The sequence below is a fragment of the Thermobia domestica genome, chromosome 4 (genome assembly GCF_964235325.1).
Source record: "Thermobia domestica chromosome 4, izTheDome1.hap1.1, whole genome shotgun sequence".
NCBI lineage: Eukaryota > Metazoa > Arthropoda > Insecta > Zygentoma > Lepismatidae > Thermobia > Thermobia domestica.
Window position 1 is genome coordinate 8,644,570 of NC_137457.1, and position 15,539 is coordinate 8,660,108.

At 32.9% G+C, this 15,539-nt stretch overlaps 1 protein-coding gene across 1 annotated transcript in view; it reads left to right on the top strand.

The window, feature by feature from the left end:
• The window catches only part of LOC145683701 (uncharacterized), a gene marked incomplete at its 5' end in the record, with an annotated part of 69,961 nt that overhangs the window by 20,258 nt on the left and 34,164 nt on the right, over positions 1-15,539 (top strand). Inside the window, 4 exon segments of the mRNA XM_081755115.1 lie at positions 1,891-1,938; positions 4,863-4,904; positions 10,154-10,201; positions 13,755-13,820. Of these exon segments, the coding sequence (XP_081611241.1) occupies positions 1,891-1,938; positions 4,863-4,904; positions 10,154-10,201; positions 13,755-13,820 (204 nt within the window).

A 15,539-nucleotide genomic window follows, 5' to 3' on the forward strand; every position in this document is an offset into this window, starting at 1 on the left:
ATGTGTGTAATTTTTAATACTAGCGTTTCTGATGAAAAGGTAAGCTATTTACAGTATTTCCAAGACGATTCGTCGCTGTGTCCTTCGAGCCTTTTACGCTTTAGTGCCTATTTTTAGATACAAGGGTGGTGTCTCCATTGTTTGACTAAAACAAGTACAAATAAAGTTTTTTACTTCGGGTTTCTTTTCTTTTCTTTTCTTTCTTTTTTTCTTTCTTTTTTTCCAAGCATGGAGGCATTGTAAAACACGTTACTTATAGTTTCACTCCTTTCTGCGTCGAGACACAGGGTGTGATCACATCGTGTCTTGAAATAAAGGAATTTTTAGGCTTATTTTACTGTCTTTCCGCGGGCTCACTTTTGCACCTAGAAGATTTGCATACACATTCACTGCACTTCTTACAATGTTAGGTTTTTTTTTTTTTTTTTTTTTTTGTAAGATTTAAAACAAGGGTCCAAAGGGGCAAAAACGTAAAATAAAGGAACATTTTTAACAAAAATCACTTTTTTGCAATTTTTCAGCCTCAGATATATGATGGAAGCATGTGAATGGTACTGTTTGAAAGACTTTTCTCTTCTGAAGAGTATGGAGTACGATCCACGACCCTAGGATATATAGGGATGTTTCAGGAAATTTTTATATTATATTCGGGTCTTTTTTTGAGTAATGTGGAGCATTGTGTGACTCATTGATAAATATTTTTTCCCGCCCCTAATTTTCAAGATAGAATTTTGAAATTTTGTACACACATTTAGTACAGCCCATACTATTCTTACTTGATTTTGAGATTTATGCATTAACACTGAGGGGCTAAGATCAGAAAATATCCCGATTTCTCTCAAAAGTACCGCCTTAAGGATATGATAGGAAAATGTAAATGGTACCGTTTGAAAGAGTATTATATTCTGAAGAGAATGAGGTATGAGCCATAATCTTGGGATAGATAATGATGCTGCTGCAGCTGCTTGACTGAAAGTCTATAATTTAAATTATAAAAGGCAACATTTAAAGGGGTTAAGCTTTTAAATAGATGGATAATATTGGTATTTGTAGATTTGAAATTAACGGTTTTCTTCGTTTAATAGTATAATATCTATGTTTGAGAAAAAGTTTAAAATGGTATAGTACTATTAATAGCTTCTAAAACTTTCGAATAGAGGAGTACTATATTTCAGTATTTAGAAGTAGTAACACCTAGCATATAAGAAACTAAGAAATAACATAATAATTACTGTAACTTACACAGTAATTATTAATAGTGGAGTACTATATTTCAGTATTTAGAAGTAGTAACACCTAGCATATAATAAACTAAGAAATAACATAATAATTACTGTAACTTACACAGGGTTCGATCCCTGTAAAGGACAAACCACTGGTAAAGAAATAGGGTTTTTATTTTGACTTTTACAGTCCAGGTAAGGTTTCTGTCACTAGACGCAACGAAACCATGTTACTGACCAACTGCAAGAACACCTCTCTGTACTTTCTGTGCAAAGCTAATTACTGGGAAGTTAATACCTTGTACTAACCTGTACAACGTTAAATGTAACAGTAAAATATTAATATACATATATTGATTATATATTTAACATAACTAATATAATTTTAGAACGGTTTAAAATATGTAGTAATATTAATTAATAATCATATTTTATATTGGAAATATGGAAAAGATTTAGTATAAAACTTACCAAAAATTCCAAAAATATAGATAAAATATTTGCTGATTCTTTTGTAAAGATCAATTAATTCTATTTGTGCATTTCACATACATTATAGTTCATTTGACGACATTATGTTTCTGTGAGAGTTTGTAAATGATACTACCATTTTGATCTTGCTCAAGAAAACCAACGTCAATAATGATATATTTCTTTTTCATTACAGATATGCAGCTTATATTACCGCCTTATTACAACGAAATACCAAATAAAGGTAAGCACCGTAATTTTATTTTCAATTTTTAATTTCAATATTACAGTAAAACCTATTAACTTCGCCACCTTACCTTTCTAGGTTGGCCAAATGCTCATCTTGACCTGGTTCGTTTTGAACCTGCATTTTCTCATAAGACATTCGTTACTTATTACTCTGTAAGTTGGCCACCTGTCTACCATGAATAAATTGTTACTAATAACTGATTCGCTACTTTTTAAAAAAATATATCTACAGAAAATATTTGTCACTGTTGAAAACAAAAGTTATATAAACTGCATGTAAATTGTTCAATTTCTAATTTTGCTTTTCTTGTTGCAATCTGAATAACTCAGTGTGCTACAATATTAATTTCAATAAACTGCGTACATATGATTCTATTTTATAGTTGTTGGTGTTATTGTGTTTTCAATTCGAATAATTCAGTGTACCAGACTAGTTTTCAGGAAGAGATAGGTACATATATTAAACATATTGTAGTAACTTTTTCTAGTACTGTATATTGTTATGATTACACTATAGCCTATACGTTATTTAAAAGCAGCTATTTTGCCATTGCTTATTAAAACTTTACAATGAAGTAATACTAGAAATCCTATTCTAAAAATACACCAATCGCACTTATTTTTTATAAGTTAGCCACCTGTCAAATTTCGCCACTTTCCAATGGAACCGATTATGGCCAACATAGACAAATTTCACTGTAGTAGAGTTAAAAAAAAAAAAAAAGAGAGAGAGAGAGAGAGGGAGAACTGAACCTTTCATCTGCGTTAAACGTGTACTTCATTGTGAATACTTAAATGTGTACACACTGCTGTATCTATATAAGAACACATTCTGCCTTTTTGTATGCTTATTTATTAACTTTAGCATCCTATTTTAATATCGATTCTATATGAGACTCATATCTACAGTTTTAAATGGTATCCGATCCACCGTTATGCGTTCAAATGTGAATCTCATCCTATATTGAAATTTAAATGCATTACTTGGTCCGGTTTTTACCTTAAACTATATATGTCCATGTCTTATAGACTCTCGTGGCTGACAAGGGATACTAATCGTAAAAAAAAAAAAAAACAAAAGAGTTTCTGAAACAAATACTTCATACAAAGCAAATAAACAACACAAGTGGACTCGAATAAGCTAGTCCGTGATTTATACTTATGCAAAGAGCAAAAAGAAATGTTTATCTTTACGGGTGGCAAGCATAGGAAAACGTCCCATCACAACATATTGCATTCCGAATCGAAATTCTCTATAAAGATATATGAAACTCTGAAATTTAATGGCATTTTTAAACTGGGAATGATCTATATCTGATAAGATAGATCAATCTTCAATGATACATCCAACTGCACCTTTATCCAGTATATGAATATTGTACATGTGATTCCATACATAATAATGTTAGCCCAAAATAATAAGTGCTTTTATGGCATGAAATAATTTGTAATTGTAAGAGCTAAGTATAGCAATGTATTGATAGCACATTTCAATATACATTCAACAAAATAAATCTAGAATTTTAGCCCACATTTAGTACAGTTAACCTTTGTCTAAATTCTTATTACCTTATGTATGAGTCCTGTTTTCCAATCAAATATGTACTTCTCAGTCATGATCATCTGTTCTACAGATATCAAAAACAACGTTTCCAACAATGAATGGAACTTATTTTCAGTTTTTGAAGGAAAAAATGAGAAATAGGAACTGAAGTTAATTTTGAAATTAAAAGGAAAATCAACTCTCTTTGCCCTCTTTGGAGGCCATTTTACAAAAGCATTTTCTCATTTTATCTACCTGTTTCTACTTTGGTATTACAAATCTTACTCCGGTTAGTAAAATGTAATTGTCGGCTTAATTAACTCTTGACAATGGTGTTTTGTTAGTAGAAGAAGTTGCCTGAAGTCAGATTTGTTCTTCTTTAAAGAGTATTGTTGACAAAAGGAAATAAGTTCATTATTTTTGAATTTCATTTTACTTATGTATACAATAGTGTAATTCTTTCTTCTCTTGTAAAATAAGTCTGTACTAAGTTATATCCAAAAAAATATTTAGCAATCTCATTAAGTAATTAATGAAAGAACAATAATTTGATAATTTTACATTAAATTTTGTGAATATAACAATACATAGTGACGGAAGAAATCAAGGAATCATACTACGGTCATTCGGAAAGTAACTTCCGATTGGTTAAAAAAGAAACACCAAACATCTGGAAACTACTTCTTTCCTCTATTTTCAACATAGTTTCCATAAACATTCAAGCACTTATCGTATCTGTGCACTAGCTTAGAAATTCCATCAGCATAAAAATCTCCCGCCTGTGCTTTAAGCCACAGTGCTTCCTGCAAGCTAACCTGTGTGTTAGTACGTCATATAACACAGTGCTGTAAATTTGTGGAAATTCATCGGAGAGCTTCCGAGACTGTGAAATATCAATTTTTACAAACTTTTCCATTAATTTTTGAACGAGTTCATCCACTGATGTCCTGTCACCAGTCCCTTCGTCATGAATGTTCATTCACTTTTAAGTGAACGAACCAATTCACGAACAACTCCTTCACTCATCGCACTTGGTCCATACACTTCCCAAAGTTCCCGATGAATAGGTGCTGCCGAGTATTGTTTTGCCGTAAGAAAACGTATAACAGCTCGCACCTCGCACTTGGCGGGTGTTTCCTGTCACAGCACACATTTTGAGACGCTACAAAAGTAGAACTAGTGATCAGACAACCTTCACTTTACCACGGCTGGATGCAGACTGATCTACCGGGAACGTCTGTGCAAAGTTGGTATTGCTGTCTCCACTACTTCATACACAGTGACCAATCGGCAGTTACTTTCAGAACGCGTCTCGTAAGTATGTTAATGGTAATCGGTAAGAGAGCAAACACGATTATAACTTCTTTCAATTTCAGATTCCGTCAAAGTAACCAATAATGGCCAATCCACTTCTGAAGGTAATTTGTTACTTTCATTTTTTTTTTTTTTTTTTTTAAACCATGAAGATGATCCTGTTTCAGACTTTCTAGAAAAGTGTAATAGATTACGCATTCACGTCGCAGGAATAACAAATGTTTTTAATATAATTAACTTTTAATAATAGACAAAGAAGTTTTAGTGGTGTACATTTCCAATTTCATATGCTACAGTAATACAATTGTATTACTATTGCTACACAGTTTGAAGCATGTTGAAGCACTGCACTAAGTTATATGAAAGGAATCCAATGTTTATGGGTACTATATTGTACAATAAACTTCCTCAGAATCTTCGAAGGACAGAACAAAAAGGAGAGTTCAAGAGGTAAATGAAAACTTATCTGTTGCAGCACTGTTTTTATTCTGTAAATGAATTTTTAGATATGTAAGTGAATTTGTCTATTGATAGTTTTGGGTACCATAGTAGTTTAATTCAATAGTCTATTGATAGTTTTGGAAATATATATTGTTATGTACTGCTTTTATATCGTAGATGTAGCATACTAGTTTAATTCAATAGGTATGTATTTGTCATTACTACGTATTTTATATATTTGTACCCTTGACGAGTCTTATTCATACGCACGTAATCGTGCAATATGTATGACTAAAAAGACGAAATGAATGAATGAATGAATGAATGTATAATTTTAAATAATTCAAATAGGGTTAAGTATCTTCTGTTTTAAACAGTAATTGCTATAATTATTTTCATGATGTATAACCAATAGTTGATTGCTAAAACTCGTTTATTATTCACAGTTATTGGACTTCAGAAAACAAATATGAGTGACAACATAGATAACAGTAAAACCATAAATATAAAACATACGTTTAATTTTGTTCATTATTTTTATTTTATTAATTATTTTAATTGTAACTTTAAAATCTTCAGATAAAAATACTGATATATATTTGTATTCACATTTTGAACATAGTTTGTTCGAACAGAATTTCCTCCCACAGGATATGTGGTAGCAGAAAAAGTGCTCATTTTAGTGTCAATATACCAGCACAGCTTTCACCTTTAAGGATAGGTGGTCGTATTGTCTTAACAGAGTGTCCTGCTAGTAATTTGATATACGTCAGTCAACACGACCAGTATAGTTAGATATGCGAATCCCTTATGTATTAATCACAGTATGTTTTTGCCCCAGTGAAAGGACGACTTGATGAAAGCATACTATGCAATTACGTCACTTCGAACGTTAGTATATAGTGAGGTTGCGAGAAGAGGAGTGGAAATTTCGTAGAATTACGGCTGTGACAGTGAGCCATGGCATGTGAGTGGACTGTCGGTGATGTTCACGAAAGAGTGAAATAGTTTGGAACCAAAATGTTGTCTATGGTCCGCAAAGAAACTGTAGGGAGTACAGCTTGAATCGAAAGATCGTTTGTACGATTTTAACTAACAAAACGGTGACAGAGTGTTCTAACGGATCTGCTGTTACTTTCCAAGCTAATTCATGAATAATAAAATCAATTATTCCAGTCAGGTATGCCAGCATTCCTCTCGCACGGTTAAATTGAAACGTGGTTTTCGAGGCACAATGGTTAAGTTGTAGAATGCTTACCTCTGGTGCATGCGGTCCCTGTTTTTATCCTAGGTGAAGTTCATGATGTACAGTAACATGTCTATCTCTTTTTTCCGAGTACTCCAGTTTCGTCCCACATTCTCATTCCACCAATTGCTCCATCATCATTCACTTGCTCCAATCATCCGTCTCTAACTTAAATGGCATAATTGTGGGACGTTAAACTGAAAGACGTGATCTCCGGGAATGTTTTCGGTGATGTAGAGTAAAACTATTTTGATTAATAGAAAAAATTGTGGTGGTATTCAGTAAGAGGTGTTATTTCTGTTTCGGAACCAGTAATATCTGTGTGAATGTCCGTTGATATGTAAGAAAATTAAGCTCTATTCGTAATCGCTGAACGAGATCCACAAATGGAAGTGTAGTTTTGGGAGCTGGAGAGAATTAACTACATATCTTGTTCCCCTCTGGTCTTCACTTAGGGTAGTGTGTCGCAAATTTTTCACTTTATTTGGAGAAACTCTACCCTGCAGCATGGTAATGCGTATTCCACCGCAAGACATTTAGCGTGATCTACTTAGTATTCGTCCAACAGGAAATTGGTATGAATCTGCACAGAGTCCGTATCGAACACGTGTACTGTGAGACTGAGCTTGACTTCGAGCTGGGCTCTGACAATACTCATCTGTCAACTCCAGCAGCATAAGCAGCTAAGTCCGATGATGTTTCTAATATATAAAAAAATATTAGGAATGGAAGTTCGAGGTTTAGATGTGAGGGAAAATGCACTAGTACTTTGTTCAAAGGGCCGCGGTGGCTCAGTGTAGAGCGTTCACCTCTGGTGCTTGGGGTCCTGGGTTCGATCCCAGCCCCCGCCAAGTGAACTTTGTGGTGGACAAACACCGTGTGCGTGGATTTTCTCGGGGTTCTCCCGTTTCCACCCACTTTCTTCATTCCACCATTTCATTCATTACTCATCATCACCGTCTCCTTTAGCCTAACCGGCATAACCGTGGGACATAAAACTCAAAGATTTCATTTCATTTCATTTCATTAATTTGTTCAAAGAGAATCCATGTCTTCCAACTTTACATTTTATATCTTTCGTGTGAAACCAGGATCGCTATCGCAACCTGTGAAATCATGAAATCGTAGTAAAACAATAGTAATTTCTCTTCCAATTGCTGCTGCTATACCATGAATAAATCTGTATTTCTTCCCTGTTCCAAAAGAAACCCAAATAGTTTCCAGACAATTATCAGACATTGTAAAGAATTACACATACGCTAAAACTAATAGGATATTATGTTCAGAGCGTATAACAATATATTTCTACTCGTTTTCTATCTAGCATATTCTTGAGATACAGTATTATCCTGAAATCAGCCATTTCACGGCCAGGACCATTCCATCTAAGGCTTTCCGCAGTAATACCTAAAGTGCTTACTTTTTTTTTTTTTTTTTTTTTTTTTTTTTTGTGCTGTTAATTACAAAAGTTCCGGGTAGATTGAAAAGCTTCTCTTTGTTACTTGAATTTCTTATATTTCCAATTTCTAGTAACTTCACATTCAGTAGCATTTACTGCCTGGTTTCTGCATCCGTTTCTGTCTGGTTTTACCATTAGAACTTGATTTAATGTATCTTTCCCAATCTAAATCAATTCTTTGGCAACTAAAACTCGCAATGTCGCTTATTAAACGTCTTTGAAGACTGATGAGATTTTACAATGATAGTAACAAGTGAGTGAATCATCATAAATTACAACATCACAAGTTCGTAGAAAGAAGATAATTCTTTTCAACAGTTTCTTTTAAAATATATACTACATCATCAAATTTATTTCTGAGTTGCAATTCCCCATTACTAAAAAATGCAGGCAGAAATGGTTGATTTTCGTGTTTGAAAAATCGTGCATGACTTTATCTAACTGGCGATTCTATTTATCGAGTCTGAAAGAAAAATGGACATCTATTTTTAAAATATTTATTGTTTGTTGCAAAATCATCGGAAATGAAGAGCATTTGGATAAGTATGTAATCGATTACAATGTTCATGCGATATTGATGGGAAGTCTTCATTTTTGTCTACAGAAAGACCCCGTTTTTGGCTTTCTCAAACATTTAATAATTGTATTTTAGTGCATATTTTTGTGTCATTTAGCTTCCTTTTTCGAAAATGTAACTTGTATCCCACTACAAACCTTATCAAACTTCTCTGAGTTAATATCAATGTCTAGGTCTTAATACTTTCACAACAGTTTTTTTTTTTTTTTTTTAAAAGAAGTGCTGCATACACAGCGCTATGTATAAAGTCAAGTTAGTATTTAAAAAAAAAAAAAGATTTTCAGCACTTGGGCTTTGACACAGTGGACTAATTGTCCAATCAACACGTTTTAATTTCACCTCGCAAAAGTAACTCAGAGTCGCTTTGTCATAATAAGTGTTTCATCTTCACGGTCTCAAACCTGAAAAATATTAAAGTAAATGATACCTTTGCTTTGAAAAATATATTTAACACATCTTGCAAGTAGAAAGGGTATCTATATGATCTTGTGTACTGATTCTTAGCCTATTTTTAACATGAAAAATGAAATATTTTAGTAGAACATTAATTTGTATCAAATAATTTTATGTATCGTATGTTTCGAGGAAATGAATTGAAAATCATTTTTTTATTACAGTTAACATATTAAATTCAACTAATTTTGGGTATTGTCTACTCAGAGCCTGCATTCGTGCCAAAAAGAAAAAAAAAACAAAAAAGAAAGTCTTGTCATACCTTCTACTTTTTCAATACATAACACCTCCACTATTAGATGTTATTAGAGCACAAAAAATTACAATAAAAAATTCATCTCACCTTTATTGTGATTAGTTTCTTTAATTGTTCTGAAATTGTAGACTGAGTTCTAACCAGGGACCTCCACAACAAACATGAGCACAGCAGACGGATTTTGTATGAAAGGTACAGAGAAAGTAAGCAAAATAATGTCTACAGTAACATGTTTGGCTGCGGGGGGGGATTTGTTTTATAAATTCAATCTATTCCATTCGTTTATTTCACATTCATTGTCGTTTGTTATCTTTCAACATATTATCTTTCAACAAGAATTTACGAATGATACTACCATTTTAATCATCCTCAAGATCTATGTCAAATAATAATACTTTCGTGAACAGGTCTTCTCGGGCTAGCAGCCAAGTAAATACTGTTATATCTTGCGAGTTACATCAAACTAAACCAACCAGAAAAATCCGGACTGGCTGAACATAGCATCAAACAGCAATATAAGATTTTGTTCACAGATACCGAAATAATAGCAAAATGCTCAAGAGTTGGGGACAGGAAAATAAAAGAAGCTGTTGCAATCATACAAGAAAAAACGAACCTTAACAGAGACACAGGATTCCAACTGAGTAAAACATGGACACCAATCATATCGCGCCATTTCAACCACCAATCAGAACCCGCCATTTCATCCACTAATCAGAAGAGTCCAATTATACACACATGAGTATATATATTCCATACACTTCATTGCACCATCATATTCGCCTGAAGATGAGGACGACGTCAGCCCTCGAAACGTCGCAAGATATAACAGTATTTACCTGGCTGCTAACCCGAGTAGACCTGTTCAAATATGTCGCCAGGAAAGCTTCAATAGATACTTTAATAATACTTTCATTACAGAAGTTCCTCCTGTACCACCATCTTATTCTTCCGTAACACAAAACAGAGGTAAGAATCGCAATGTAGTTCTACGTATTTTCAATCTAAAGTTTTTAGACGATTACTTTTGAACTAGTATTTAATAATATATTATGAATTAAAATTAATTTTACTCTTTAAGCAATTAATGTTCGTTCCTTTGTTACTAATTTAAGCTATTTCTTTAATATCGCTAGAATAAGATATTAGCCAATAGATGAAGTCGGAGTCAACTATTTACTCAACGATAATAAAGTAATTAACTTCAGGAAAAAAAAATACATAAGTGACGACTCCTTTATTTTAAAGTTTTCCTTTTTTTGAAACAATTGAAAATAATGAAAATACAAACTTATGGAATATTAATGAAAATAACTTCACGAATGTAAATTTCTACAGATACTTCATCTTCCTCTCTTCCTTATAGACGGCCATATTAACTGTCTTCAGTATTGTCAAATCCAGATTTAATAGCATACTTTCGACATTCCCCAACTAAATCCGAAATTGTGAACAATCCTGTTGACCTGTTTGTAAATTTTTACATTACATTACATTATATAAAAAGCTAAACTGATGATAAATTAGAGGGAAAACCTATATGAATCCTCTCAACACGAGAGCAGCTTTGGTATTAAAAAAAAAGAAAAAAACCGAGCTTTTGTTTATCTGCTTCCTAAAACGGTGCTATCACTTTATTAGACTTCTTCAGACGTTTGTATCAGTCATTTTATCAGATAAATGTATTACCGTATTTTATGTACTATAAGACGCTACGAAACATATGACGTACCTTAATGTTTAAACAACTTTTTAAGAAAATACCGTAAAATTTTTACCATTTTTATTAGCAAGTGTTAGCAAGCTTGTGAATCCTTAAATAACTAACTCTATGGTCCATAGAACCCGGAGTTTCAATACCGGGTTCATCAAAGCTCTCCACTGACTTCTATCCTTAGATAACTATATCCAGTTTCTACTTTGTATTCCTATCTCTGCTAAATCCATCTTAATATTTTCCTCCCATCTGCGCCTAGGTCTTCCTAATGGTCGTTTTCCGATTGGTATTCCAGTCAAGACTTTGAAAGCGTTTCTACTTTCTTCCATTCTAGCTACATGACCTGCCCATCTTAGCCTCCTAGACTTGACGACCCTAGCAATGTTGGGTAAACCGTATAAATTATGTAGTTCCTTGTTATGAAGTTTCCGCCATTCCCCATTCCCGTTTCTCTTGGGTCCGAATATTCGTCTCAGGATCTTATTCTCAAATACTTTCACTCTATGTTCTTCACCTCAGAGTAAGCGACTATGTTTCGCAACCATACAGAACAACAGGCATGATTACCGTTTTGTATATTTTAAGCTTCAAATTCCTCGACAGAATTCGCGACGACAAGAGATTTTGAACCGAATAGTAACACGAATTCTCTGCTTTCAGTCGACATTTAATTTCTTCGTAAACATGATATTCACATGTTAACATTGATCCTAGATATTTGAAACTATCCACTTTATCAAAAGTATTAATTAATATTTTAAGGCATCCATAAGTTGTCGTATTACGGTCCCGATGCACTTCCATGTATTTAGTTTTCTCTGCATTTACTTCTAAACCCATGTCCCTGCAAGCGTTTAATAAGATCTATGCATTTCTTTCTATTGTTCTCCTATCATCCCCTTTTAAATTTACATCATCAGCATATGCCATAACCTGGTGAATACCATTCAACTCTAGGCCCTGGTTGCTATCTTTGAGTTTCCTTATAGCGTATTCAAGAACAAAGTTAAATAATAATGGCGACAACGCATCTCCTTGTTTCAGACCATTTTCGACGTGAAAGCTCGTAGGCAAAAATGTGAATCCCTGTAACTCATATTCGTCACATCGATGCACTGCTGCTGCCAGTTTAATACAATGTTGCCAGATAAAGATATGTTTCGCGCGGCATCAAAAATATGGTCATTTTTAAGATTGAAGGGAATTTTAAATCGAACACTGAACATTTTTATATATGTATTTCTAGTACCTGAATTTAGGAGGCAATTTTTCAAAGAAAAAAATGCATCTTATAGTCTGTAAAATACGGTAAATAATTATTCGCAACTAACAACAATTTGGTAACCTTACATTAAAACTTTATAAACAAAGCAATATATATTGAAAGCAGAGGTCAAAGAAACGTGAATGTGCTGTAAGTGAAAAGACAAAATATTATTTTCTTTTAATTTCAGGTGATGAGAAAGTAATCAGAAATGATCAACTCACTTCTGAACGTAATGTTATTCCTTTCAATTTCAATGAAGAAGATATCAAAATAATCGTAAATTTAAAAATTGTATCATGTCTGGTAAAAACATGTCCGAGAAAAAAAAAAAAACTAGAAGAATCAGAGCCAAAACAATTGACCTCAATATGGAAACGTAACTTGATGTTGCGAAGCTCAAATGTTCAAATAGCATAAATATGTAATAGTATAAGCTTTCCTGGTGACGCGATGTAATTATATGTTTTCTGAATATCAACCAGGTGAAGTGTTTGTTGTTCAACGTTTCGACCACAGACATTGCTTTCATCTTCAGGGTCAGTATGAAGAGTCCAGGCAGAGGAATTGTATATATATATATACGTAATGTATGTATGTATGTTTACTATCTGGAGCGGACAAGGTGGGCTCTGATTGGCTGATGGAATGTCCAGTTAGTTATCAGTCTGAATACTGGAATACTGGCTGTGATTGGTCGGTGACTGGTGGTTTCTGATTGGTTGGTGGATTGTGTAATCAGTTATTGGCTGTGACTAGTCGGTAGCTGATGCTTCGTGAATACGCAAGTTCAGATGTTACTAAGTTGACAGCCAACGTCTCGTTGAAATTGCTGCCTTCTTTCAAAATTCCTATGGCTTCCTTTTTTTTTCCTATCACAATATCCTGAGTTTCAAAAAGTATAGTGCTTTCGGAAAATGAAATGAGGACAATGTCTGCTCTTTAAACGTTAGACATCAAACACTTCACCAGGAAAGTATCCCCAAAATATATATATTAGCAATAATAGTATTCAAATAGTATTTCTCAAATAATATTCAAGTAGTATTCAATATATAGCCTTAAAAATCTTAGACATTGTTAACAGGGTTTTGTGTCGTTGTTAAGAAGTCCAGATCCTTTGGAGGAGAGATTGTGTGGAGAGAAGCGTCATATACTATGAGAACTGATCTTGAATAATGGTTTATATACTACCCAACTTCATTTTATTCACACTTCGGTAGTAGTTGATAATAGCCAATTAAGAGTAGTACATATTAATAATACCCCTAGCCTCTGTATTATCTAAAGAAGCAAAGCACAAAACTTTAAACATGACCTTAGACTTATTAATGAGAAATAAATAATGATAAAAAATATCATCGCCATTATGACCACATCAATTTATATTGTTCAGAAGGTTTGGTGATATTTCAACTTAATAGAAATTAATTAATAAGCAAAATGTTTCCCTTTCATCATAATTTTAACGTAAATAGATAATATACATACATATTTGGAAACTTGAATATAATTTTAATTGTTTCTGATTTTTTTTCTAGTGATACCTTCAGGACAAGAAAGTGGTCATTTTATTAGCACGTCTCCTCAAACCAATCCTTCATCAAGTAAGAATATATATATATATATATATATATATATATATATATATATATATATATATATATATATATAATAAACTATTTTAATGTGGTGATGATTACAATAATGACAAAATACTAGTGTTTCAGGTTAAAGGACAATATCCTTGGTAAACGAAGCATATATTTTATAGGAATACTTTAAGGAAAATGTATTTATCTTACATATATGAGGGCGATTCAAAAAGTAATGCCTCCAAGGTGATACGTTTATTTGCGTTTGGCAGATAGCATCGATACAAGTACGAAGAGAAAACTTGCAACGTCAGCTAGAAATGGTGGCATCATTTTTCAACATAGTACCCATTACGGGCAGCATACTTGAGCCAACAAGAAAAACAAGCTTTTTCATGCCGTCGGCGAAGAATTGTGGTAGCTGCTGGCGACCCCTTGTCGAACTGCTGCTTCTACCTCCGCGTCACAACTGTAACGTTGCCCCTTAAGATGATCCTTAAATTTGGGTATGAGCAGGATGAGGCACAATGTCAACAAACACTTTCCCAGCAGATGGGACAACTTCGAATTTCTTGGCATAGGAGAAGACGTGCGGCGGTACTACATCGACTGACACTTTGTTTCCGAGTCGTAATGGTGTATCCACGACTCGTCACATCCAATGAATGTTCGTGGGTTCACAACCTTCCACAATCAGAAATTCAATGACAGTCCTCTGTTTAAACGGTACGTCACCACTGGATGCCAAAGATTGCTCCATTATATCGGAACGAAAAGAGATAGGAACATTAAACAAGTGATATTTTATAACTTAAACACCAGTGCATTAATGATAAAAAAAGTTCAGATTATTTGCAGTACTATTGGCCAAATAGTGGGCTTTCAGGCATTACATTAAGAATCACCCTCGTACACATTTAATACTAGAATTTCTAATATAATGTAAGTTTTTTAATGTATAAAAGGTGATTTGTCGCTGTGTTTCTTAAAGATTTCAAATCATAAAATACTATTGCTGTTTTATAAGTCTTGAAATTTTACAGCACTATCGGGATTCGTAAATTCTTTAAAATATAGAATACTACATTTCAGCATCTGTGACGTAATAATAATAATAATAATAATAATAATAATAATAATAATAATAATAATAATAATAATAATAATAATAATAATAATAATAATAATAATAATAACTTGAATTCATTGATAGCATTGAGTACAGCCTGAGCCATAATCGGTAACAAACATACAAACAATGTAGAATGGACGATTACATCATGATTAATACTAAACAAATTTAAAAAATAGTACACCAAAATAATTCAATCAGATACAACATTATATATCATACATAAACTTTACGTATAAACAATAAAAGCTTTGATTTCAAAGTAAAATTTTAACATTACCACTATTCTCATTTCTATTACATGAATCGAAAACTGTGATATAATATATAACAAGAGTAAAATATAATAAACACTAATAAAATTAGACAAAGATTTCATAAGAATATATATATATAACAAAAGAACATATTAGATAATAATAACCAGACATCAAAGAAATGACAACTGAAAACTCGTTGACAATGTATTAGACAAGACAACGGCGGTTATATATATGTACTTGATAATACATCCTAAATATTGTTTTTTTTTTTTAAAAAAAAAAAAGCAAACTTTCGTTATATAGATCGAGTCTTAAAGATTTTTTGCTTGTATTCTC